At 40.7% G+C, this 26726-nt stretch overlaps 1 protein-coding gene across 1 annotated transcript; it reads left to right on the top strand.

Moving 5' to 3' along the window:
• The first annotated feature begins 272 nt into the window (after window positions 1-272).
• Window positions 273-25834, top strand: LDHB (lactate dehydrogenase B). The gene is made up of 8 exons (XM_059185715.1): window positions 273-438; window positions 3264-3398; window positions 10741-10858; window positions 12497-12670; window positions 14291-14464; window positions 17965-18082; window positions 23624-23747; window positions 25472-25834. The coding sequence occupies exons 2-8, from the start codon at window positions 3270-3272 to the stop codon at window positions 25637-25639; spliced, it is 1005 nt and encodes a 334-aa protein (XP_059041698.1). The 5' UTR covers window positions 273-438; window positions 3264-3269; the 3' UTR covers window positions 25640-25834.
• The last annotated feature ends 892 nt before the right edge of the window (window positions 25835-26726 follow it).

The raw sequence follows: 26726 nt of genomic DNA, 5'->3' as shown, positions 1-26726 counted from the left end.
GTCTTGGCTAAGACCAGCGGTCCTCTAAAGTTGACCTGGAATGCAAAATAAAATTTATTTCTATTTGGACTAAACGTATCCAAATGAGAACATGAGAACAGTCAAAGATGGGCAAGTTTTAGAAATAACGGGGCCCTTGTGTTGAAGTCTGTAAGCCTGGAGAGGCTGCAGAGCGGAGACCGCCCTTGCCATCGAAGGTGACCTCCCCCAGCCGGGAGGGAGAAAGAGTGCACACTTGAGCCCTTGTCCTTGAAGGGGATTGAGCGAGCCGAGGGGAGGGGTAGGCGGTGATCGGGTTTCCAATCACAATAGAGGAAGCTAAGAGGCTGCGGCGCGCGTGGGCCCCGCCTCCTCCTCTCCTTGCAGATCCTGCGCCGGAGGAGACGCGCGCAGCGAACATTGTCTTCTGCGCCGGCCCCTCCAAGCGTCTTCTCTCCGGTAGGTTTCAGTCCGGGCCCCCGAATCCGGGCTCGCGGGCCCTCGGGTGGGACGTGCAGGGGAGTCCTTGCGTAGCAGCACGGGGGAGAGGACCAGCAAGGACTGCTTTCCGGGGCCTTTTGCCCCGAGCATCAGGACGTGGGCCCTGACTCGCTCCTGGGGTATGGGGCGGCGGGCCGTGCCCTCTGCTGGGGACCCGAAGTGCAGCGAGGAGGCTGCCCCTGAGCCCCGGCTTTGTCCTCCCCGCCACAGAGCTCGCCTCCAGCCTGGGCTGGATCAGGGGAGAGACCTGTTGCGTTTGCAGCTAAATCCGGGGTTTTGCATGCCCTTGATGGGTTTACGGCGGCCGCATCCTCCTTACCCCCTCCCCCCGCCCCCGGCCCTGCTGGCTGACCCCGGGCACGTGCTTGAGGAAATGGGGGCGGGGGAGGGAACCGAGTACCACGTGAGGGCTGGCGGATCTCGAGCCTGGGTGTGGGGATCTACCACCAGGGTAATGGACAGTCGCCCCCGCTTCTGCGGGGAGGCGGGTGGAGGATGGTCTGCGGTTTGGCCCTGCGCTCCAGTTTGTGCCCCCCCCCCCCCCCCACGGATGCAGGCCTGCTTGGAGATGCAGGCCTGTTCTTCTCCAGCCTCTTTTCTTGATGCTTCGGGTGTTTTGTTTACTCGGCCAGCCTTGGGTGTGGAGAGGTTGGAATTTTCCCTAGAGACTTTCTCCTGGGAGATCAGGGGTGGCTGCCTTCCCTTGTGACCTGCTGCTCTCAGCTCTGCCGCCGGCTGAAAGAGGTGGCCTGTGGGCGGAGAGCGACGCCAGCTGCGATTAGGGCACGTGGTTAGTGGAGGAATTGGATGGCAACACCTCGCTTTTTAAAAGGTGAAAATCGCGGGATAGCCTGTTAACAGGGTCTTTGTTCCTGAACTGAAGGCCCTGGGTGCTTGGCTCATTTCTGGTGTTTTACATCCGCAGGGAGGCGGGGGATCGCCCTCGCTCCCCCCGAAGCGGGGGCGCTGGGCCTAAGGGGGATAGAAAGGACCAAGAACCGCCGATTTTGACCCTATTTTCCAGGATTTTCCCCCTGCAGCCACCACTCGGATTGTGGCACTGTTCTACATATATAATAGAAAACATTTTCTAATAGTTTTTTATAACTCCTATTAAGGAGAAATAAAACTTAAAGCACTTTTCTCCGGCAAGATCTGAAAGAAATATTTGCTGGCTTAAGCCTCTAATTGGTTTCTGAAGTTTCCAGAAATTACTTTAGGTCTGTACAAACGACTAATCTGTTATATAGCAACCATCTCTGGATTTTTGTTTTCCACTGCTTGCTGGCTTCTATCTGTAGGGATCTCAAACCAGCTAACGAAAATAGATTTCAAGGAGAAAAATGCAGCAAGAGAAGGTGCAGTCTTCTGATTCTGGATTCTGCTCAGAAAGCAGGACGTGTGGGACTTTCTTTGTCAGGCCATTTGAGCAGGCAGTCGTCCCAGGCTGCCGATTTTTTTCTTTAGCATTCGTGAGAAAACTGCAGATGAACTCTGCAAAGTAATCTCTACATTTAGTTCCTACAGTTAAGGGGCAATATTTTTTGGTGGGAAAATAGCTACAGAACAATAGTCATTACATAGTTGGGTCCAAATCATGTACTTTATTCCAATTCAGAGCCTTCCGAACTCTTCATAGGCAGTCACTGAACTAGTAAACTTAAGTTACTTAGTCCACTGCAGATGAGAAACAAAAAGGAGACTAGAAAGCAGGGTACAGTTTGAAATAGGTCTAAGGGCTGTGGATGACACAGTCTAGCATAAGAAGTAAGAGGAAAACTAAAATAATAATGGGTGACAATTATAAGTGATACTTAAATATGCAGAAAGAGCTTAATTATGATCTGCACCCTCTCTGTTTAAGAAGGCAGGGTAGTAGGTAGTAGGTTTTGTGTACTTTATTTGCCATGGAATTTAACAATTTAAGTAACTTTTTGCCATTTTAGTTACCTAAAAAATGGGCCTGATGATCTGATGGCACAGATAAATTTGTTGTTAGTATATGGAATGTTTTCCAATGGGTTTTCTTCCTCCCCCGCCTTTTTTTTTTTAAATGGCTGCAAAGAAACAGATTCAAAGGCTGATATTCTCCTAGTGTGATTCCCTGGGAGGAAAATGTATTATGTGTGTGCCCACCTTCCAGTTAGTTTCCAAGGTCCACTGAATGGAATTTAGAGTAATATTTCCGAAGATTTTGCATCAACATTCACACCATTTTCATATCACTGGATTTATAAAGTAACCTTTATGCCCAATACACTGTGACCAGTTTTAAGTGAGACTTAAAGTAGAAGAACCAGTTCCTATCTTCAAAGAGTGTTAATAACCATTAGTAGTAGAAGCTATATCCATAACTGGGTATTAATTCTTTTACACCGACCTGAAATACAGGTTAGTACAGGGCCCTAATTTAGTTTGCATAGAAGTTTTTTATGAGGGGAATGGAAACAAGTAGGCTAATCTAAATGTAATATTCATTTCTTTCGGCCAGTAAATGAAGAGCCACAAGACAATTTTTATAACATGTTAAGTACTAGCACAGAATCTTAGGCTGAAGAGAAGAACCCAAATTCGAGTGGCTTCATGGAAGTTTTTGTGTTAATTAAAGTCTCCATTAAGCGGGTTGCATGGCTCTTTAAAATGTATTTTATCTTGGAGAATATCATTAGGCTCATTTTCAACTGTGCTGTGGTTCAGAATTGCAACAGTAACATTTTATGGATTATTCCTGTTTGGGTTTTATATGTAGGTGTATGTATAATGTTTTGATTCTTTTCTTGCAGGGCACAATGGCAACTCTTAAGGAAAAACTGATTGCACCAGTTGCAGAAGAAGATGCAGCCGTTCCAAACAATAAGATTACTGTAGTGGGTGTTGGACAAGTTGGTATGGCCTGTGCCATCAGCATTCTGGGAAAGGTACATTTCAAGAACACCAGACACGATAATTTCAGTTTATGTATACAATCTCTTTTGGCACTTCAGGATTTTATTGTATCTTTAAAAGGTTTTTTCCTGAACTGTTTTATTTTATTAAAGATTTTATTTATTTATTAGGGAGAGTGAGTACACATACATAAGAGTGAGAGAGAGCAAGAGTAGGGTTGTGGGGTGGGGAGGGAGAAGCAGACTCCCTGCTGAGCAGGGAACCCAGTGTAAGGCTTGATCCCAGGACCCTGAGACTCTTACCTGAGCGGAAGGCAGACACTTAACCAACTGAACCCCCCAGGCGCCCCATTTCCTGAACAATTTTAAGTAAATTATAGACATCATGACACTTGACCTTTAAGAGTGTGTATTTACTGAGAACACTGTCCCTATATGACAATAGAATCACTACACTTGGGGATGTTGACATTGATATAATACTATTATCTAATATACAGTACCTGGAGTTAAAATTCTCCCATCTGTTTTATAGTTTCTTATAACTGTTTCCACCCCAATCCAAAATCATACCTTTTTATATACTTGCCCTCTCTCTTTCATTCTTCTTTAATTTGGAGCTGTTACTCAGCTTATTTTGCCTCCACATCATTGACATTTTTGTAGAGTGCAAGTCAGTTAAATAGAACGTCACTCAATGTTGGTCTGATGTTTCCTTGTCAGTAGGTTCAGGTTAAATGTTGGGGTGGGGTTATGACCAGGCGATGGCATCACATCAGAGGCAAGTGATGTTCGACTTTTTATTTCTGGTAGTGCCCAAGACACCCTGGGTTGAAGTGGTGAGTGCAGGACTTCTCCACTGCAAAGGTCACTTTACCCTCTATAATTAATAAATAATCTGCACAAGGGCTCTGCGGGCTTGCGGAAATGACCTTCTAAGTCCTTCAGAGTACATTTCTAAACAGACATAAATTCTGGCATAATCAGCATTAGAAGATATTACACTGATGTCATACTGTTACCACCTTCCGCCCCTGCAGACTTTCTTCCCTGTATACTTCCGCGGACTCCTGGCTTGCCTTCTATATACACCCCATGTAGGTCAGGCCATCGCTTTTTTTAGTCTCTAAGTACTTCTGAGGAAAGAGGCCTTTTATTGTTTACCTCACTGGTTGATTCTTGATCTTTTTGAAGGCTGTCTTAATGTAGGAACCCTGCCCCCCTAAAAAATTGCTGCTTTGCCTTCAGTAGAGGACACTGTCCCTTTGTGCCGTATCTGAAGGCTGCCTGAATAACACCTCACCAGGCATGTTTCTGTTTGCAGAGCTTAAATTCTCAAGGAACAGATTAAAAGCTATCAGAGAAATCAACTAAAATACGTACTGTGCACCAATGAAGGTTTTATTCTCTCGCATTTTTTTTCTAGCTAGTTTTGACGAGGTGCTTATTTGTAATAGCTGCTTCTCAAGTCACAGGGAATTTAAGTAATTACAATTTAGTGCTCACTGTTCATGCCAACGAAAATGAAAATCTTCCAGCTTATGTTTCTTTCAAAACATTTATTGACTATACACCAGGTAGAAGTGTTTAATAAAACCCTTTATATTAAACAACAACCTCAGAATAGGTGGTGCTGGTATCCTGTTTTCGGATGAGGTGGCTGAGCTATGAAGGGATTAAGCAACCTGCCCATAGTCACACGGCTGAAGTGATAGAGCTGTATTTTGTTTTTTTTGTTTTGTTTTAAGTAAATTCTACCCCCAACCAGGGGCTTGAACTCTTGACCCCGAGATCAGTGTTACCCTGAGCCAGCAGGGCACCCCAGTAGAGCTGTATTCTGAACCCGGGCTCTGAACTCTTAATTATGGGGACTGCAATTTCCTTTTATTCTAAGCTAGTATTCAGGCAGTTAAAAACATCAAGGTGTTGGTGAAATGCTAGCTAAAGATACTTCTTTTCTCCTGCTCATCTCAAAATTCAGACACTGTAGGAAAGTAATAAGTTACCATGATTCTGTAAGGAGTACCTCTGTGGTTTTCATTTTAACTTAAAATAGTCTTTGGTAAATAAACTTGGGGCTGTATTTGTGTTATGTAATACTTTGGCCCGGTTCAAGTGCTTGAGAACAGACTCTTCTGCTAACACAGTAGGAGTCTTCCCATTTAGATGGCCGTGAGGGCATGACTGCCTTGTTCAAAGACCATTTTGCGAATTAAAAATGTTTAAATCTCATTTTAATGGGTGAAGATTAAAATGCTTCAAAATTGTTACTAATATTTGGGGATTCTAAACCCTATTCGTTTAACAGAGGAAGGAAAATACAGTGCCCTGCTCTGTGGAGTGTTTATATATTACTCCGATTACTCCTTCCCAAAAGCTGGTGGGGTCTTGTCATCTATGTATTACTGTTGGAAAGAAACAGTCGGAAGATAGAGCTGGTAAGTTCCTGATCCGGTCTTTGAGGCCATCACTGGGCTGGTATGCTTTACAGAGAATGCACATTGCTTTCTCCCCAGGAAGTGAGCCAACCTGGGGCATCAGAGGTGAAGGTTGGGGAGGCCCACACTCAGTCCTCAGAAGGCTACTGAGGCCTCCAGTACAATGTCCCATCACTACAAAAACTGAGTTATCTTTTGCTTCTCTTTCCCCACTCTCCCCAGTGTCATGGCCTTCCGAGGAACTGTAGTAAGCTTCAGTAAAAACTGTAGCTCTTGTATGTAAACTTCCACTAGTGCATCAAAATCTGAGATGTCACAGATGTCTCCTGTCTGTCAGAACAAGGCGGTGCAACAGGGGCACCGTTCCCATAGTGCCAGCAGCGCCTTTACCATCTCTGACTTACTGTTTACCATCTGCCCTCCTTCTCCAAAGTACCTAGCTCGTTTCTTCTTAAAACCTGTTTCCTTACACTTTCTCTCACCTGGAATGTTACCCTGGACCACCGGAGTTGACTTATTCCTCCTCCATATCAACAGCTTTGTAGTCAGGCAGTTGCTGCTGACTGTCCCAAGTAACCTTCCTTCCCAGGAACTTGAACATCGCCCTGCCATATGGTCTCTGTAGCACTGCCGCTGTCAGAGGTCTTCTTAAATGGTTCACTTAATTCCCATTCCCTAGAGTCCCGCGAGAGAAGGGACTTCCCTGAATTTGTTCATTGCTGTGTATGTTCCTAATTAGTAGAATAATGTCTGGCGCACTTAGTAATAAGCATGTGTTACATAAATAAATGCTTCTGCTGTTCCTAATAATCACATTTTGTCAGGTTTTGATCATAGCTTTCCCTTCTTGTGGCTTCTGTGCCACGTGTCACTCCTGCCCTGCCACCCATCACAGGCTTCGCACTTGAGCTGTCCAGAGGGGGCTCTGAGTAGCCACCTCATCGTTCCGTCAGGGTTTGCAGAGCTGCCGTGCCCTCAGCCTCTGTGTCCAGCTATCTTTGAGTCTCTGTCCTCACTCAGGTCGGCTAGCCATGTTCTTATGGTGCTTGCACAGCCGAAGGAGTTTCTTCGGAGCAGTGTAACTGCAGACAGATGGGGAAGTAGTTTTAGCCGTGCAGGCCTTGGCTTAAAAGTAAGATGTCATTGATGCTTGGTCTCTGTACAAGAATTGACTGTGTAATAAACTTGACCGAAAATGCAGGAAAAGGCCCAAACAGTGTTTAATAATATGATAGAAGTAGCATTCCGCGCATCACTGAATAAAAGGTTCTTGTCTGTTTAATTTGTTACTTGGAAAAGGTTAACACCTTTTCCCTCCACAAAAGTTCATGCTGATAGGCACTTGAATATAGAAATGCAACGATCAGGAGCGCCTGGGTGGCTCAGTGGGTTAAAGCCTCTGCCTTCCGCTCAGGTGGTGATCCCAGGGTGCTGGGATCAAGCCCTGCTCAGCAGGGAGCCTGCTTCCCCCTCTCTCTCTGCCTGTTTCTGCCTACTTGTGATCTCTCTCTCTCTCTGTCAAATAAATAAACAAAATCTTTAAAAAAAAAGAAAGAAAGAAAGAAAGAAAGGCAGCGATCAAATGCTAAGGCATTGGTGGCAGTCATTAATCGGCCACGAGGGGCGGGAGGCAAATAGGGCCACCTCTGGTCCACAGGGGGCTTGAGATTAGAAGATGTTTTTGTTGTACATTAAACAAGTGGTCAGGCTCAACAGTGATGTTCTTGCCTTCTACCTGACCTTGTTCTTACTGGTTAAGAAGCACTAAGAACAGCAATTCAGCCTTGCTGTTCAAACAGTTTTAAATACGTTTACAGTGTAAGTGGCTTCATAGGCTTTAGAATCCAGGTACTCCTGCTTTTTCAAAGTTCCTGTTCTGTCTGCCACTTTGCTTTTACTGAAGACCCCAACCCCCCCATTAGTTGCTGTTTTCGCTAACCACAAGAAATCCCAAGATTTTCCCTTTTACCTCAAAAGGTAAAAACTGAAAAGTAGCCAGAGTTTACTTTGTTACAGAGGCAGCACACATCCCAAGCAGTGAGTGGTCCCACCAGATTCCCTTCCCTAGGAAGGAACCATACCTGCTCAGCCTCTGGGTATGAGGCTGTAGGAGCTTTGGGCTGTGTGAGCATCTGGGCTTTACCTCAGTTTATTTTGTGCATCTGTTAGCAAGATGTGTCCTAAGGTATCAGAAAAGCCTAAGAGGGGGCACCTGGGTGGCTCAGTGGAGCATTTGTCTTTGTCTCAAATCATGGTCTCACATCTGGCTCCCTGCTCAGTGGAGAGCCTGCTTCCCCTCCCTCTGCCTGCTGCTCTGCCTACTTGTCCTCTCTCTCTAACAAATACATAAATAAAATCTTAAAAAGAAAAAAAGTTAATTTGCTTTCCTGTGGTTTCAGCAATGAACATGCAGAATTTGATTTTAGTGTATGTGCTGCCAAAGTGAGCACAAACTTGGGGAATTTGAAATTAAAAACACAATACTATAAAAAGAAAAAAGGAAAACCTGAGAGAGGCTATTGGGATCTGAGAATTCTCAAAAATTTCCCATATAAATTAATGTAATTGCCGTTTCTGCTTTACGCCATTTCTGCTTACAAAAGGTTTGGTAGGAACATTCTGCTTTAGGATCGCGGGGGAAACCTGCGTAGGAATACAGAAGGCGATTTATTTCAGTCAAACACCAGTGCTGACGCTTAGTCACACATGTTCTGGGGTTGCCTGCCTCCACACTTGGAGGTTAGTCCGCCGTGCAGATGCAGCTAAATTCAGTGCTACAATTCTTTTTTTCAAGTATTGGATCTCTTCCTTGCCAGCTGAGGGTGCACTTGTCAGCCAATCCTCCACACCCACTGGCTGAAACAAAAGACAGGATCTCAGATCCTGTGACATCCTTTTCCACTTAACCCCAGGATTGTTTTGCCATGCTGACTCTAGCAGCACACATGTTATGTGACTAAAATAAAAGGGATACTCCTACTGCTCAGTACCTTGACAGAACATGAGGGCTATTAAGTTATAGTGTACTCACTGAAGGTTTAGAAAACACAAAAAAGGTTTACGTGATCTTGTCAGAGGCAGTAGAGGAACCAAACCATTAAAAAGTACCAAGTTTTTAAATAAAACTTGTGAAAGTTAATGCCAGTATCGGATAGATGTAGAAATGAGGAAATGGTTGCTAAGTAATTCCCAGCTCACAAAATAGTCATTGCAGAAGTTTGCAAGTAAATCTGTTGCTTGGAAGTAAGAGCACATTGGGAAGCTCTAGTCTCAGAAACTCACCAGCAAGACGGCTATAACTCACTTCTTGAGACTAGCAGGCCCACTGGGATTTGAGGTCTGGGCAGTGCTCATTCCTTGGCTCCCACAGGGAGTGGGTCTGCTTTGGCGGGCAAACTAGAGGTCAGGTTTTCGTACTGGCTTCTGCCTCTGCTGGTCAGTGCCTTCCAGATAACTCCTGTTACACCCTAGGCTACTCTACCCTTTTCCTTCAGTCTTTTTTTTTTTTTTTAAAGACTTTATTTTTTAGAGAGAGCGCATGCACGCATGGGAGCGCACAAGTGGGGGGCATGGCCCAGGGAGAGGGAGGAGCAGGCCCCCCACTGAGCAAGGAGCCCAATGTAGGACTCGATCCCAGGACCCTGAGTGGAAGGCAACCGCTTAACTGACTGAGCCAAAGTGACTTCTGAGCCCAATGACCTCCCCTTTCCCGTCAACAGACCTCTCCTCTCTAGCTGATCACACTGTCCTTAGAAGAGGCAGCCTCATTTGTAAGTGGGAGTCCATATTGATATATCCCCTTAAGCTAATTATTTTGCTAAAAGCCCTAAAATCAGTAAAGGCAAGGACTCTAGTGATACATCAGTGAGAGGGATAACAACTTCTTATAAATTTTGCAAGTTACGGGTTTCCATAAGATAATGGAATTTCAGAGCTGAAAGGTTGTTTGGATGCATCTAGACTGACAACCTACGCCCTCGCCTATTTTTTACAAGAAGAGTCGAAGTACTTGGTAAAGAGAGTGGTGTACATGACTGATAAAGGGAGAACCCAAGGCTTTGTTTTCTGCCAGTCTTCATGTTGGGATATAGAAAACATATAAACATAAAGCATGTTACATATAAAACTTTATAGAATATGTAAAATTAAGACCCTAGATCAAGATTAAATAGTGTATTTGTTGATTTAGATTTTTATTTTGAAGGAGTGACAGAGGATGACAACTGCAATAGAAAATGAGCGCCCAGAGAATTAGGCTGATCACAGGAGAATGACTAGTCCTGGATCCCACCATCTATAGGATACCCCTACCTCTCCCCCATCAAGACATGCACATTGGTTCAACCTAACCTGACGGTTCAGCCGACAGGGGTTCAAATCCTGCTATTGATAGCTTACACCAAATCTGAAAAACCCTCCAAACTGGAGGTGATTTCAGGGATGGATACTCCCGAAGGCGGATTCTGGGTCTGGGTGAGTCTTCACCAGCCCTCACTCATTGGAAGACGTGTACATCCTGAGACCACTACTGAACTGTTGGTTTCATGAGGGGTCTTTGTCTACATATTCTTAAAGTGATTTGTATCATGATACTAAATCCTGGTTGAGTACTGAAAGGTGAAATTTAGAGAAATCAGTGTGTTAAATATTAATAGTTCATTCAAGACTTTCTCATGCAGTTGTTTAAAGGGCACAGCCAATTCCCTGGTAAAACTCTCAAGGTTTTTAACACTTGGTGCTTAGCTATTTAAAAAAGGTCTCTGTTTAGGGGGCATCTGGGTGGCTTAGTCCCAACTCGGTCTCATCTCAGGTCCTGATCTCAGAGTTGTGACTTCAAGGCTTGTCCTTAAATAAATAAATAAAGGATATCTGTTGGGGTTTGAGTTGAGGTGCACTGGGGTAGCTTCGGGTACTAACACCTGTTCTTGTATTTCTAGTCCCTGGCTGATGAACTTGCCCTTGTGGATGTTTTGGAAGATAAACTCAAAGGAGAAATGATGGATCTGCAGCATGGAAGCTTATTTCTTCAGACACCTAAAATAGTGGCAGATAAAGGTGATCTAATAATAGATGCCCTCGCTCTCACGGAAAATTAGTTTTCCATCTTGGTGAATCTAGTGTTGGCAGTTTTTCTTTCCTTCTTCCCATTCATCTTTGAGGACCAGCACAGGTGTTATCTCTTTTTTTTTTTTTTTTTTTTTTTTTTAAAGATTTTATTTATTTATTTGACAGAGAGAGATCACAGTAGACAGAGAGGCAGGCAGAGAGAGAGAGAGAGGGAAGCAGGCTCCCTGCTGAGCAGAGAGCCCGATGCGGGACTCGATCCCAGAACCCTGAGATCATGACCTGAGCCGAAGGCAGCGGCTTAACCCACTGAGCCACCCAGGCACCCCAGGTGTTATCTCTATAAACGTCTCATGTGACTTTCATACATTTGACACATAATATTTTAGGAAGTTGTATCATACTGCTTGTTTACCTATGTTTGAGAACAAGAATGTTTTAGAAACTTTGAAAAAACTAAATAAAATCCATATTCTAGCTGTCTCTGTTCTGGATGAGCACATTTACATGGTGGTACCACCATCAGAGCAGGACTGTGTGGAAAATGGACCTCAGATGTGACCTCAAAATAAATTCCACTACAGAATGGCTGAAATGTGGACCTCAAAATAAATTCCGCTACTACTACTAGTGGCTGCTATTCATTGAGTTATTAGCATTCTGGGTACTATGAATTTTTTTTTTTTTGAAGATTTTATTTATTTATTTGAAAGACAGAAATCACAAGTAGGCAGAGAGGCAGGCAGAGAGAGAGAAGGAAGCAGGCTTCCTGCGGAGCAGGGAGCCCGATGCAGGGCTCGATCCCAGGACCCTGAGATCATGACCCGAGCCGAAGGCAGCAGCCCAAACCACTGAGCCACCCAGGCGCCCCACTATGAAATTTTTCAATGTGACATTTTACCTCATATTCACAACAAACCTATAAAAGGTAGGTCCTCCTCATAACATTGATGAAAGGTCTGAATAACTATCAAAAGTCATTTAACAATAGTTTATTATGTGACTCATTCCATAGCTGTTGTCTCTGATGGTCACATCAGGTTATAATATCTGTATTTGGGAAGTAACACTTCCTTGAGGGGAAAAAATACTCCCCAGAGAAACTCAATTGCTAAAATGAATAGGCTTCCTTAAAATACTGAGTATTAGAAAATAGTTTCCGCCTGAGGACAAACATTGCTGTGCCTTCCTTCCCCTCCGTAGATTGGATTAACAAAGCCCAGAAGTGTCCTTTAAGGCCCTTTATATTTTTGTTGGGGGAGTTCCTACTGGACTTTGGACTCACTGTTTATGTTTTATCAAATTACTAGCAATCTAATATTCTAAAGTCAATGGCATTTTTAATTTCTTAACCAGAAACATAATTTGGGGCCTTTTTTATTACCTTGGTCCATTCTCTGAGCGAGTTTTACGGTTGGATTATTTCTGTATAACTCAAGAAGGAGGAAGCTATTTCTCTTGAGAAGAGCGTTCTACTTCAAAACCTTATAAAATAGTAATTCTTGCAATATGTAATGCCTGTGTAAGTCCTAGAAACTTATGGTTGTTTAGGTTTCTGGAGCATATCATAGATGATGTATTTTGATAAGAGTTGTATTTAAAGTACCTTTCCCCCCCTTCTCTTTCAAGATTACTCTGTGACTGCCAATTCTAAGATTGTGGTGGTGACTGCGGGAGTCCGCCAGCAGGAGGGGGAGAGCCGGCTCAATCTGGTGCAGAGGAATGTTAATGTCTTCAAATTCATTATTCCGCAGATAGTCAAGTACAGTCCTGATTGTATCATAATTGTGGTTTCCAACCCAGGTATTGTATTGATAAGAATTGTCCTAAGGTTCTCGCTGCTGTGAAGTTCAATGATTTGGGTATCTGTTTCATTTAGTTTGGCTTTTAAAGATTCTGTTCTAGGATTTGCTAGCAGAAGCAATTCTTGTGTCTTCTGTTACTAGCTGCAAAAGAGTGCTGTTTGCAAAACAAATGGCAGGGTTCTGGGCCAAATGTTTAAAAATGTGAGAAGTTATATATAAAACAGTTGCAACTGTTTGTTTCATCAGTTTGTTGTAGAGCCTAGAAGCTTTTTAAATTTTCTAGGAAGATTATTCTGAGATATGTAATGAAACATTTAAATGTGGCTTCAATTTGTAGGAAACATTGTAGCATTTCTGATCTTCTGTTGGCCAAGAAGTGTATTCTAGGAGTGTTGAATTTGAGAATAGTTTAAAAGCTGCTAATCCGTCCAGTTTTATAGAAGTAGACTATCAATAGACAAATAACATGCTAATGCCAAATGTTATAACTTAAATGTTGCCTTTTTTTTTTTTTTTTTTTTTTTCCTGAGTCAACATTTGCAGAATAAGCATTAAAACTTCTGGTTAGAAAGAATTGCATTATTTAACCGAAATAATCAGAATTCACTATTTTGCACTTCTTTTGTCTGTAATTTGCCACCAAATGGACCATTTATGAGTGAGCATAGTAGATACCTTGATAAAGTGGTAAAACTGATTGTTTCTGACACTTGACAAAGAGAAAGATTGTGAATCAGAAGCAGGGAGATCCTTACAGTTTATGAAATATTGAGAGTTGGAGGCCAGCAAGGACAGATTATTTTAGTAGTGTTCTGTGCAGTCCTGAATTGGGGGTTACTAAATAGCTCAGTCTTATGTATAAATATGTAGTGGTAGGTAGACTTGGAAGGAACAAGAATTACAAATAGCTGGTATAAAGGAAGTTCCTGCATCCCGGGCCTAAGACAGACATCATTAGCTCATTACACAACTTTCCAGGTATAGCTTCAAAGTCTCAATTCCAGAGAATCACGCCCACTGAATCAGAGTTGCTAAGGAAGAAGTTTATAATACCCAGTCCAACATGACCTTAAAATATCTCCACACATTTGTGTGTGGAGGTGGAGATGACAAGATTAACCTCTTGCCTACCTTGTGTGCACCTTTTCTCCTCTTCATGGTTTAGCCTAGAAGTTCTGCGATTCTGTCTCGGCCAGCAAGTTTTACTCTTTGAAGTCTCAGGGCTGTGGCACACCAGAATAAAGGTTCTGTCATAGAGGTCCTTTCATTAAATACTACAAAATGTCAGTCCCTTATATTATCACAATTGCTTACTGAATAGTGCCTTGTGCCCAGGGAAATTTATAGCAGTATACCTTAGTAATTTAGTAACCCATGGCTTTTGGGTTATGATGATAGTCGTCATCATCGTGGAACAGTACTATCAGAGAAGCATATGTGACCATTGGTTCTCTTATCTCCATTATTTCTGAACTCTATAAAGTCAAAGTATTCGGTCTTTCCAGCTACATCTCAGACTGGAAAAGTTGGGGAGAAGGAAGATAGGGCACTTGCTAATTGACACAGCAGTTGAAATTAGTTTTGATTTCCTTACATATATTACTTTTAACCCTTTCAGTGGATATTCTCACATACGTTACCTGGAAACTAAGTGGACTACCCAAGCACCGTGTGATCGGAAGTGGGTGTAATCTGGATTCTGCAAGATTTCGCTATCTTATGGCTGAAAAACTTGGCATTCATCCCAGCAGCTGCCATGGATGGATTTTGGGAGAACATGGTGATTCAAGTGGTAAGGGGAAAAAAACATAATATTCTAATGTGTATTTATGGTATTATTCTTGCTATTCTGAATTTTTTTAAATTTTAATTTCACGTACTTCACATTACACATAAGCAATTTGGGGGAGAATACTCTGATAGTGACTAGGTAACTATGTATACAGTCCTTATCAATCTTTTGCCTGCTAAGTTTAGAATCTACTGATACTTCTTGATTAAGTAAATTATAACTATTGATAGTTGTCAGACACAATATTTAGTCATTTCTTCTATATTAATTCTACTGTAAAAGAAAGCTTTCTCTTCCTCATTTATGTATTCATTTGTATCAGTGTGCACTCAGATTTTTATTTTATTCCACAAATGTTCTTTTACCATCTTGGTAATGCAGAAGTTGTCCCAGATTTGGAAAGTAATAGGCTTTTCAAACTGCTTCTATGTCTTTTTGACATGTCCTAGCATTTTTTGAGTCCTTGTCTCTGGGACAAGGAAGTGTGCCACATTGGTGTTTTATTTCCCATTTCCCTGTACTAGAAGCATCTCTTTCTTCAATGAGCCCTGTTTCCTTCTGAGGGGAAACCAAGATCTGGGCATAGGTGTGCTCATGCTTCCCCCTTTCCAGGGGACATAGGTATTATATCCATCATGTATAATGAAGGGAGTAAATTGGGTAACAAAAGCTTTTCCATAACCAGTATCTACTATTCTTTAGTGTAAAATCTTGCTTTAAATTAAATCTGATTTTGGGGCACCTGGCTGGCTCAGTTGGTAGGAGCATCTGTCTGACTCTTGATCTCTGGATTTTGAGTGAAAGCCCCATATTGGATCATGGAGCCTATTAAAAATAAATAAATAAATAAAGTAAATGAAATCTGATTTTTAATACGTCATTAATAACTGTCAATCATTTAAGTAGTAAGAGACCATTTGGTAAATACTTCAGATATTTTCTTTAGGAATTTAAATAGAATTGTTAGTCATTAATTATTGTAGAAATGCCAACATTAAAGTTACATTGCACTTCTGTTTCTTTTATAATGCTTTGTTTTGAAAGAATTAAGGAGCCCTTGGGTGGCTCCATTGATTAATCACCCGATTCTTAATTTCGACTCAGGTGATGATCTCGGGGTTATGGGATGGAGCCCTACCCAGGGCTCTGTGCTCAGCAGGGAGCCTACTTCTCCCTCTCCCTCTGCTCCACCTGCCCTCTACTTTCTGTCACTAATAAATAAATAAAACCTTAGAAAGAAAAAAAAAATGAGCACTATTTATGTAAGTTAATTAAGTCTCTGTTTTCATTTAAGTTAGTATCTCTGTTCTGTGGCACACCTGGCTGGCTCAGTCAGAACAGGACACCTCTTGATCTTGTGGTTATGAGTTCAATCCCCATGCTGGGTGCAGAGATTACTAAAAAATAAACTTTAAAGAAATTTTTTAAAAAGTTAATATTTCTGTTCCAAACAGTTTTATATAAAAACACTTATGAACAATTCTGATTATATCTTTTTAACTCTTGAGCCTGTTTATTAAACTAAAATACATTGAATAAGCTATGGTATTATACTGTAATTATCCAAAACACTTTAATAGTAACGATAATCTTTATTTTACTGAATTCGTATCTGCCCTATATGCAAGGAAATATTTTCTCCCTAAAAGGTTTAGGTGTAAATATTCTTCTGATATTAATGAGCATGTGTAATGTGATTTTAGGGAAGAGTTTGTTACGGTATAGAATTTGGTCTTGCAAACTATTGCATTTGTGCTATTTTATACAAGACTTCCTAATATCCAAGGATTTGTTTGAATTTATGTCCTATGTAAAAAACTATCATAATATCTAGTGTGTAGCAGTCAGTCAATGCTAGTTACTACAGTTGTACAATTATGAGAACCATAGATGTGGAGATGATTTTACATGTCCTCTAGTTTAAGACTTGCATTATAGTGAAGAAAGAATGAGACAAAGCAGGCATAGTGGCCAGTGGCTTGTTAGAGATCCTTTAGCTAATTAGTGGTACAACTACAACTAGAATCATGTCTTCGGACTCCTATCCAATCTTCTGTTCACTCATCACTGTGTCCTTTTTTTCCAATATACCTTTTTTCCTATTTCTACATTGACCTGTATGGAGTGAAAGAGAATTAAATTGTGCTCAATCCTGACATAATTATGTCGAGTTCATAGTTTCATCAAAAGCCATGGAAGTACCTTAGTTTTCTCAACAATTAGCCTGAATTCCCAAGACTTCTGGACTTCTAGAGGAGTCTTCTTTGGCCATGGGCAGTTTTGCCTGTCGTAGCTGGTTTCAGCCATACTAGACTTTACCCCACACTTTAGCTCTTATTTCCTGAGTTTACAGTGCTCTCCTCCAAAGGCCCCTGTGGACCATACTTAGTTTTCAAGGTCCAATTCAAATACCTATTTTTGCAACCCTTTCTGACAACCCTTTACCCCTAATTAAAGTAGATTGTGAATTTATGGGTTTTTTTTTTTAATTTATGTTTTATAATGCGTTTTCCATGCATCTGTGGTAGCTCAGCCCATTGCTTTAGTTTCCTTTGCCTGTTTCCCAGTAAATTCTGAATTTACCCACAGCACAAACCATGCCCTTACTCATTTTTTTATATGCTTGCATATTCAGTATATACTTCGGGCTGGCTTGGAAGGTGTTAAGAATAAGTAAAGGTGTTCTGATGCATCAAGCCCTCCAAAAGATAGAGTTGGTGACCGAGAACACCTTTGCTGTGCCTCTGGAGGCATTCTTGGAAGGAAATATTTGATCTGTTGAAGACCAGAAAAATTCACTGTGGTTAATACATGGAGTTTGTTTCGAGAGATAGACAGGACTTAGGGTACGAAAAGAGATAACTGGAGTGTATTTGGACCTTAGCACAGATTTTTTTTTTTTTTTTTTCGCTCCAGAAGAAAGGGCTTTATATAAGAAGAGTGAGTAGGAGTGAAGTTAAAAATTTCTCAAATTGAAAGTTTAAGATAGTCCTGAACTGGAAGCCCTTGTGATTTCACAAACTAGGGGAAGGCAAAGAATTTCACATTCTCTGTAAGTACGACGCAACAATTCTGTTTTGCACCAAAGTGGTTGAAAGTTAAAATGTCCACTGTGTGGCTGAAGGTGCATGCCAGCCTCTGGGTGAAAGCGGACTGGAGCAGCTATCTCTGGAGCTGCTCTAGCCGGCATTCAGTAACTTGCCTCGGAGGTAAAATCTGAACTAAGAGAATAAAGGATTTTTTAAAATAGTGTCAGAAACATATGACATGTTTTGGACACCTGGGTGGCTCAGTCATTAGGTGTCTGACTTTGGCTCAGGTATTGATCCCAGGGTTCTGGGATCGAGCCCTGCATCAGGCTTTTGCTGAACAGGAGCCCTGCTTCTCCCTCTCCCACTCCCCCTGCCTGTGTTCCCTCTGTCAGATAAATAAATAAGATCTTTTAAAAAAAAAAAAAGAAAGAAAAAGAAATGTATGACATGTTTATCCTTTTTCTCCAGTGGCTGTGTGGAGTGGAGTGAATGTGGCAGGCGTTTCTCTTCAGGAACTGAATCCAGATATGGGAACAGACAACGACAGTGAAAATTGGAAGGAAGTGCATAAAATGGTGGTGGAAAGGTAAGGGGAAGGGGGCTTGAGATGATCAATTTTATCTCGATAAAATTATCAGAATTTCCGTGACTGTCTGTCTGCTCAGGTGAGCTCTTAATATAGTAAACATGCGGGGCGCCTGGGTGGCCCAGTGGGTTAAGCGTCTGTGGTTGGCTCAGGTCATGATCCCAGAGTCCTGGGATGGAGTCCCACATCAGGTTCCCTGCTCAGTGGGGAGCCTGCTGCTTCCTTTGCCTCTCTCCCAGCTCATGTGCTGTCTCATTCTCTCTCTCAAATAAAGATAAATTTTGTCCTTTTTTAATATATGTATATAGTAAACATGGAGCTGTTCTCTTCTGAAGCAGGTAAGACTAATTTACTGGTCAAACCTACCACACAGGTCCCTGTGGGGAGAGCAGACTTTTTTTTTTTTTTTTAAGATTTTTTTATTTATTTGTCAGAGAGAGAGAGAGCGCGAGCACAGGCAGAGTGGCAGGCTAGAGGCAGAGGGAGAAACAGGCTCCCTGCCGAGCAAGGAGCCCGATGTGGGACTCAATCCCATGACGCTGGGATCATGACCTGAGCCGAAGGCAGCCGCTTAACCAACTGAGCCACCCAGGTGTCCCGAGCAAATGTTTTTCTAGAGAAATCCTACTATATAGGAACAGGAGTAAAACATGGAATTAATAAGTGAGAAGGGCTTTCAAATTGCCTCTTACTGATAAATGAGGTTGACTTGTCTAGAACCTAGACACTCTTACTCATAATTGCCTAAAATAAGGACTTGCTGATTGATGACTATCTTAAAGCTGGGCTGTATTTACCTTTCCACACCTCACTAAAGATGTCTCCCTCTTTCTCCTTTTTTCACTCTTCCTTACTAACCATCCTTACCTATGACGTTTGTGCTTACAAGGTGTCATTGTGGACTAGAGTAAAGACTAAGGGCGTGAATTCAAATTATGACACTGGCACTTATAAATGCCATTTAACTTTTTTTTTTTTTTTTTTTTTTATTTTATTTGTATACCTATGTTTTTTTTTTTTTTTTAATTTTTTATTTTTTATAAACATATATTTTTTATAAACATATATTTTTATCCCCAGGTCTGTGAATCACCAGGTTTACACACTTCACAGCACTCACCAAATCACATACCCTCCCCAATGTCCATAATCCCACCCCCTTCTCCCCAACCCCCTCCCCCCGGCAACCCTCAGTTTGTTTTGTGAGATTAAGAGTCACTTATGGTTTGTCTCCCTCCCAATCCCATCTTGTTTCATTTATTCTTCTACCCATTTAAGCCTCCATGTTGCATCACCACTTCCTCATATCAGGGAGATCATATGATAGTTGTCTTTCTCTGCTTGACTTATTTCGCTAAGCATGATACGCTCTAGTTCCATCCACGTTGTTGCAAATGGCAAGATTTCATTTCTTTTGATGGCTGCATAGTATTCCATTGTGTATATATACCACATCTTCTTGATCCATTCATCTGTTGATGGACATCTAGGTTCTTTCCATAGTTTGGCTATTGTGGACATTGCTGCTATAAACATTCGGGTGCATGTGTCCCTTTGGATCACTACATTTGTATCTTTAGGGTAAATACCCAATAGTGCAATTGCTGGGTCATAGGGCAGTTCTATTTTCAACATTTTGAGGAACCTCCATGCTGTTTTCCAGAGTGGCTGCACCAGCTTGCATTCCCACCAACAGTGGAGGAGGGTTCCCCTTTCTCCGCATCCTCGCCAGCATCTGTCATTTCCTGACTTGTTGATTTTAGCCATTCTGACTGGTGTGAGGTGATATCTCATTGTGGTTTTGATTTGTATTTCCCTGATGCCGAGTGATATGGAGCACTTTTTCATGTGTCTGTTCGCCATCTGGATGTCTTCTTTGCAGAAATGTCTGTTCATGTCTTCTGCCCATTTCTTGATTGGATTATTTGTTCTTTGGGTGTTGAGTTTGCTAAGTTCTTTATAGATTCTGGACACTAGTCCTTTATCTGATATGTCGTTTGCAAATATCTTCTCCCATTCTGTCAGTTGTCTTTTGATTTTGTTAACTGTTTCCTTTGCTGTGCAAAAGCTTTTGATCTTGATGAAATCCCAGTAGTTCATTTTTTCCCTTGCTTCCCTTGCCTTTTGCGTTGTTCCTAGGAAGATGTTGCTGCGGCAGAGGTCGAAGAGGTTGCTGCCCGTGTTCTCCTCAAGGATTTTGATGGATTCCTTTCGTACATTGAGGTCCTTCATCCATTTTGAGTCTATTTTTGTGTGTGGTGTAAGGGAATGGTCCAATTTCATTTTTCTGCATGTGGCTGTCCAATTTTCCCAGCACCATTTATTGAAAAGGCTGTCTTTTTTCCATTGGACATTCTTTCCTGCTTTGTCGAAGATTAGTTGACCATAGAGTTGAGGGTCTATTTCTGGGCTCTCTATTCTGTTCCATTGATCTATGTGTCTGTTTTTGTGCCAGTACCATGCTGTCTTGATGATGACAGCTTTGTAATAGAGCTTGAAGTCCGGAATTGTGATGCCACCAACGTTGGCTTTCTTTTTCAATATCCCTTTGGCTATTCGAGGTCTTTTCTGGTTCCATATAAATTTTAGAATTATTTGTTCCATTTCTTTGAAAAAGATGGATGGTACTTTGATAGGAATTGCATTAAATGTGTAGATTGCTTTAGGTAGCATAGACATTTTCACAATATTTATTCTTCCAATCCAGGAGCATGGAACATTTTTCCATTTCTTTGTGTCTTCCTCAATTTCTTTCATGAGTACTTTATAGTTTTCTGAGTATAGATTCTGTGTCTCTTTGGTTAGGTTTATTCCTAGGTATCTTATGGTTTTGGATGCAATTGTAAATGGGATTGACTCCTTAATATCTCTTTCTTCTGTCTTGCTGTTGGTGTAGAGAAATGCAACTGATTTCTGTGCATTGATTTTATATCCTGACACTTTACTGAATTCCTGTATAAGTTCTAGCAGTTTTGGAGTGGAGTCTTTTGGGTTTTCCACATATAGTATCATATCATCTGCGAAGAGTGATAATTTGACTTCTTCTTTGCCGATTTGGATGCCTTTAATTTCCTTTTGTTGTCTGATTGCTGAGGCTAGGACCTCTAGTACGATGTTGAAAAGCAGTGGTGATAATGGACATCCCTGCCGTGTTCCTGACCTTAGCGGAAAAGCTTTCAGTTTTTCTCCATTGAGAATGATATTTGCGGTGGGTTTTTCATAGATGGCTTTGATGATATTGAGGTATGTGCCCTCTATCCCTACACTTTGAAGAGTTTTGATCAGGAAGGGATGTTGTACTTTGTCAAATGCTTTTTCAGCATCTATTGAGAGTATCATATGGTTCTTGTTCTTACTTTTATTGATGTGTTGTATCACATTGACTGATTTGCGGATGTTGAACCAACCTTGCAGCCCTGGAATAAATCCCACTTGGTCGTGGTGAATAATCTTTTTAATGTACTGTTGAATCCTATTGGCTAGTATTTTGTTGAGTATTTTCGCATCTGTGTTCATCAAGGATATCGGTCTATAGCTCTCTTTTTTGGTGGGATCCTTGTCTGGTTTTGGGATCAAGGTGATGCTGGCCTCATAAAATGAGTTTGGAAGTTTTCCTTCCATTTCTATTTTTTGGAACAGTTTCAGGAGAATAGGAATTAGTTCTTCTTTAAATGTTTGGTAGAATTCCCCCGGGAAGCCGTCTGGCCCTGGGCTTTTGTTTGTTTGGAGATTTTTAATGACTGTTTCAATCTCCTTACTGGTTATGGGTCTGTTCAGGCTTTCTATTTCTTCATGGTTCAGTTGTGGTAGTTTATATGTTTCTAGGAATGCATCCATTTCTTCCAGATTGTCAAATTTATTGCCGTAGAAATGCCATTTAACTTTTAAGTTGAATTTCAGTTTTGTTCTCTCTGAAGTCATATGGTATTAGAATTATTATAAAAATTGAGTAAAAACACAGAATAATGCTGGTGAGCATTCAGTAAATGTCAGCTGTTCCTATTTGGAGAGAATTATTACAAGACTTCCTCAAACATGGAATTGTTTTTGCTTAGTTTAAATTAATGATTTTTTTTTTCTGGAGTTTGACCTGTGCATGGAGGAAAAGATTGTCTAAAAATGTGAGAGGGTCCTTAGCATTTTATTAACTTAATCCCTTTATTTTACAAATGAGAAAACTAGGGGTCACTGAGATAATACTATAACTTGTCAAGGTCTTCTAGCCAGTGATTGCATTAAATTCTAATTTCCTAAATTCTCATTTTAGTTCCTCCTGTGACCTCTTAAGGACCAGGACCTTTGTGGGTTTCAAGGTGTGAAATTAATTTTCAGAAAATTGCCAGGCAGGTATTGTTTTCACTCTGCTGTTATGTTAGTTGATACTGTATTTTAGGTGACAGTGGTAAGTGGGACTTCGAAATCAAGGTATATTTTTGTCCTTAGAATGTGAAGGTCCAGCCTGCTTAGGTGTGTGGGGTGGGTATCTTTATGATAATCACTTGTGACCAACAAAGAATAACCAGCCCCTAAAAAGGAAGTAAGCCATTGAATGTGTTATCAGTAGAGATGTGAAAAGGATTTAAGTTCCCTGGGTAGCTTTCCATAAACGACCAACCCTAGTGGGGCCTGGGTGGCTCAGTGGGTTAAGTCTCTGCCTTCGGCTCAGGTCACGATCTCAGGGTCCTGGGATTGAGCCCCACATCAGACTCTGCTCAGAAGGGAGCCTGCTTCTCCCTCTCTCTCTGCCTGCCTCTCTACTTGTGATCTCTGTCTCTGTCAAATAAATAAATAAAATCTTTAAAATAAAAACAAAAACAGACCAACCCCAAAGACCCTCTATGGCAACCTTGTCGAGACCCCCCCCCCCCACTCTTAAGGGTTTTTCTTTACCTTCACTTAATAAACGTCCATCGCTTTACTCACACACACACCCCCACACACAAAAGAATGTGGTCCTTTTATTTTCATTGTTTCTTGATTTCATTGATAACTTTGGAAATACTCATGTTTATGAGTATGAAGATTGGGAAAAAGTATGTTTTTACCGCTGTGACTTCATATAATAAGTTATTTTGTTTTAAGATTGATTTATTTTTGAGAGAAGTGAGGATGGGGAGAGTCAGAGGGAGAGAGAGAAACTCCAGCAGACTTCTGGTTGAGCTCACAGCCCAATTCGGGGCTAGATCTCAAGACCCTGAGATCATGACTTGAGCTGAAACCAAGGTCGAAAGCTTAACCTACTGCACCAAGAAGGGGCCCCTCAATAACCTATTTAAATTTATCACAGCATTCATGTAGAGTCTACTCGGTAGTGTTTCCAGTTGTACATATTTTATATATATGTTAACTCATTTAACAAACTTATAAAATAGATACCATTGTTGTCCTCATTTTACAGAAGAGGACACTGAGATAAGAAAGGCTTTCTGAAGATGACACAGTTGAACAAGACAGAGCAGAAGTCAAGCCCAAAGAGTCCAGTTTCCGTAACTATTGAGTTTGATATCAGTTACCTCTTCTATGATTCCTTTCTTTCCTTAGTGCCTATGAAGTCATCAAGCTAAAAGGATATACCAACTGGGCTATTGGATTAAGTGTGGCTGATCTCATTGAATCCATGTTGAAAAATCTATCCAGGATTCATCCAGTGTCAACAATGGTGAAGGTAAGATAAACTTAAAATTTCCAGTATTCTATTCTGTGAATAGATTTCAAGAAGGACAAGGTGGTCTCAGTCTACTTTTTTCTGAATCTCAAAATTTTGTGGAAACTTCTCTCTTTTCTCCCTTGTATACTGTGGCAGGTTAAATATTAACTGAGTCTTTTTTGACACATTTTCAAAATATACATTATTTGAGTAAGTATAATAGCTTTATTTCAAGTTGGGGCATTAATGTATAGATTGTCTTTGATGCAGTACTTGATATCTTAGTAAATTTAATTCAATTTAAAAGCTATGAAATGGGCACCTTGGGTGGCTCAGTCAGCTAAGCATCTGCCTTCAGCTCAGGTTATGATCTTGGGGTCCTGGGATCAAGCCCCGATGGGGCTCTCTGCTCAGGGGAAGTCTGCTTCTCCTTCTCCCTGTCTCCCTGTTCATACACATGCTCGCTCTCAAGTAAATAAAATCTTCAAAAGTAAAAGCTACGAAACACTTAAGTAGAAATTCTTTTTTTTTTCCAATAAAATTAAGATTATATTAGATATTGTATACGATAACTGATTGCCATAAGTCAATGGCAAGGGTGAAAATGTAAGGGGAAAATGCAGTGGATTTAAAGAAACATGGAAAAGAGAAAGATACAGAAGAATTTGGTGGTAAAATGTGATGTCAGGTATTTTTGGTTTTGTTATTTTAAATACTATAGCAAAATTTCATAAAGTATAGCAAAAATTTGATCATTGCTCAGTCTTGGAGTACATGCATGGAATTTGCTTATTTATCTCCACTTTGGTGTATGTACAAAAATTTTGGAATTAAAAGAACATGCAACTCTTGATCTCAGGGTCATGAACTCAAGCCCCAAATTGGGTGTAGAGAATACTAAAAAGAAATAAACTTTTTAAAAAAGATTTGAAACATCTATTAAAGTAACTTGTTTAATATAATTAATTAACCCAGGTAATTGTATGGTTAAATTGACCTGGTGAATAAATTAATTGCTTTATAGAAACTGATAAAGTGGGAAATTGTACTATTTTTTTTTTTTTAGCAACTCTTGGATGTTACAGAAATCTTGCCTTTGAGTAGCTTCCAACTACTTATTCTGGACTTATTGGACAGCTACCATCGGAAATTCCCTCCTAAACTAAAGAATTTTTTAAAATTTGGATTTCATGAAAAGCAACCCATTAAGAAACACATTGGAAGGCAATTTAACTTGAAGACTTAGATATTAAATTTCATTAAAGTATATCTAAGCAGAGAGAGATATGTCAATAAGTTCAGTAAAAAGCTTACTACTTTCTTTAAAATTTCTAGTTTATCATAATGTATATTTGCATATTCTGTGTATAAAATCGAATTCAGAATGTAAGTATTTGGAAAGTAAAGGCCTGTATGTGTTGAAAATCAAAGAATGAGTTTGTGCTTAACTATATTTTCTACATGCCTTTTTGCTTAAACATGGGATCAGTGATCATTCTTCCTATGGTTTTATTTCTTCCCTTTTTTAAAAAGGATTTATTATTTATTTATGAGAGAGAGTGCACACAAGCAGGGGAAGCAGCAGGCAAAGGGAGAAGCAGGCTCCCTCTTGATCAGGGAGCCTGCTGGCATTCCCAGGACTCTGGGATCATGACCTGAGCTGAAGTTAGACGCTTAAGTGAGCCACCCACGCACCACTGTGATTTCATTTCTTAATCTAATTGTTTCTCTTGTTCTGTCAGGGGATGTATGGCATTGAGAATGAAGTCTTCCTGAGCCTTCCTTGTATCCTGAACGCTCGGGGCTTAACCAGTGTGATTAACCAGAAGCTGAAAGATGATGAAGTTGCTCAACTCAAGAAAAGTGCAGATACCTTGTGGGACATCCAGAAGGACCTAAAAGATCTGTGACTCCTGGCTTCTAGGCTGTAGAAATTTAAAACTGCAATGTGATTAACTGTGAGCTGTTAGTTTTCATCCATATACATGGATCGCAGTTTGCTTTTATCTTCCTAAATATGTGAATCTGGGCTCACAGAATCAAAGCCCGTGCTTGGTTTAATGCTTGCAATATGAGCCCTTGAACAAATAAAATTAACTATTGTAGTGTGCTTCTGTTTCTGGGACTCCTTCTTTAGTGATCTGAAAGATTTCAGTCAATATTTCACATAATTCTCCCCACCCAATAGAATGCCCTAAATTCTATCTATTCCATTTTCTGTATTCATCCCTCCAAATAACACAACCATTCTTTGTCACAGTATATGCCATGATCTTGTTATTGTTGTCCTGAGAATATGATTACCCTTTTAAAGACATAATTTTTTTAGAGCAATTTTAGGTTTACAACACAATTGAGAGGAAGGTACAGTGATTCCCCATACACTCCTTGCCCCCACACCTGATGGTTTCAATGTCATTCACCAAATGTACACTTGTTACAGTCCGTGAAACATTATTATCCAAAGTCCATATAGTTTATGTCAGGGTTCACTCTTGGAGATGTATATTCCATGGCTTTGAACAAACCTACAGACACATATTTCCACCATTCTCGTGTGCAACACATTTCACTCCCTTAAAAATTCCATGGTTTTCATTTTAAGGCTGTAACTGAAGACGGAACTAGAGGCAACAGATGACATTTGTAAGAAAGTCCATTTTAATTCCCAAAAAGGAAGAACCTTTAGAACAGGTTTTCTATAATTGGAATCAACAATGTTAAAGTTACTTTGTCTTGATAATGAAGAAAAATAAAAGTTGGGGCTGAATTATCCAAATCCAAGTTACTGGGACACAGCATAATGTGGAAATTGAGAGGGAAACTTAAGGCAGACTTATTTTAACGAAGAGTTTCCAACTTACCTATAGTGTTTAGGGGTCAATGTTGAAAGTATGGGAATTGTCCGATAAACCTGGGTTTCAGTGCGGGTTCAATCACTGATAACTGAGTTAGGGCAAGCTACCCACGCCTCAATTTTCTTACCTATGGAACAGT

The sequence above is a fragment of the Mustela lutreola genome, chromosome 8 (assembly GCF_030435805.1).
Source record: "Mustela lutreola isolate mMusLut2 chromosome 8, mMusLut2.pri, whole genome shotgun sequence".
NCBI lineage: Eukaryota > Metazoa > Chordata > Mammalia > Carnivora > Mustelidae > Mustela > Mustela lutreola.
The sequence above is the reverse complement of the archived record's forward strand: the minus strand, read 5'-3'. Positions and strand labels throughout refer to the sequence as shown.

Excerpts from the sequence above, each read along its gene's own strand:
- LDHB (XM_059185715.1), top strand. The coding sequence starts at position 3,270 with ATGGCAACTCTTAAGGAAAAACTGATTGCACCAGTTGCAGAAGAAGAT. Across the intron at positions 12,671-14,290 it reads AATTGTGGTTTCCAACCCAG|TGGATATTCTCACATACGTT; the intron begins GTATTGTATTGA and ends TAACCCTTTCAG. Across the intron at positions 23,748-25,471 it reads CAGTGTCAACAATGGTGAAG|GGGATGTATGGCATTGAGAA; the intron begins GTAAGATAAACT and ends TTGTTCTGTCAG.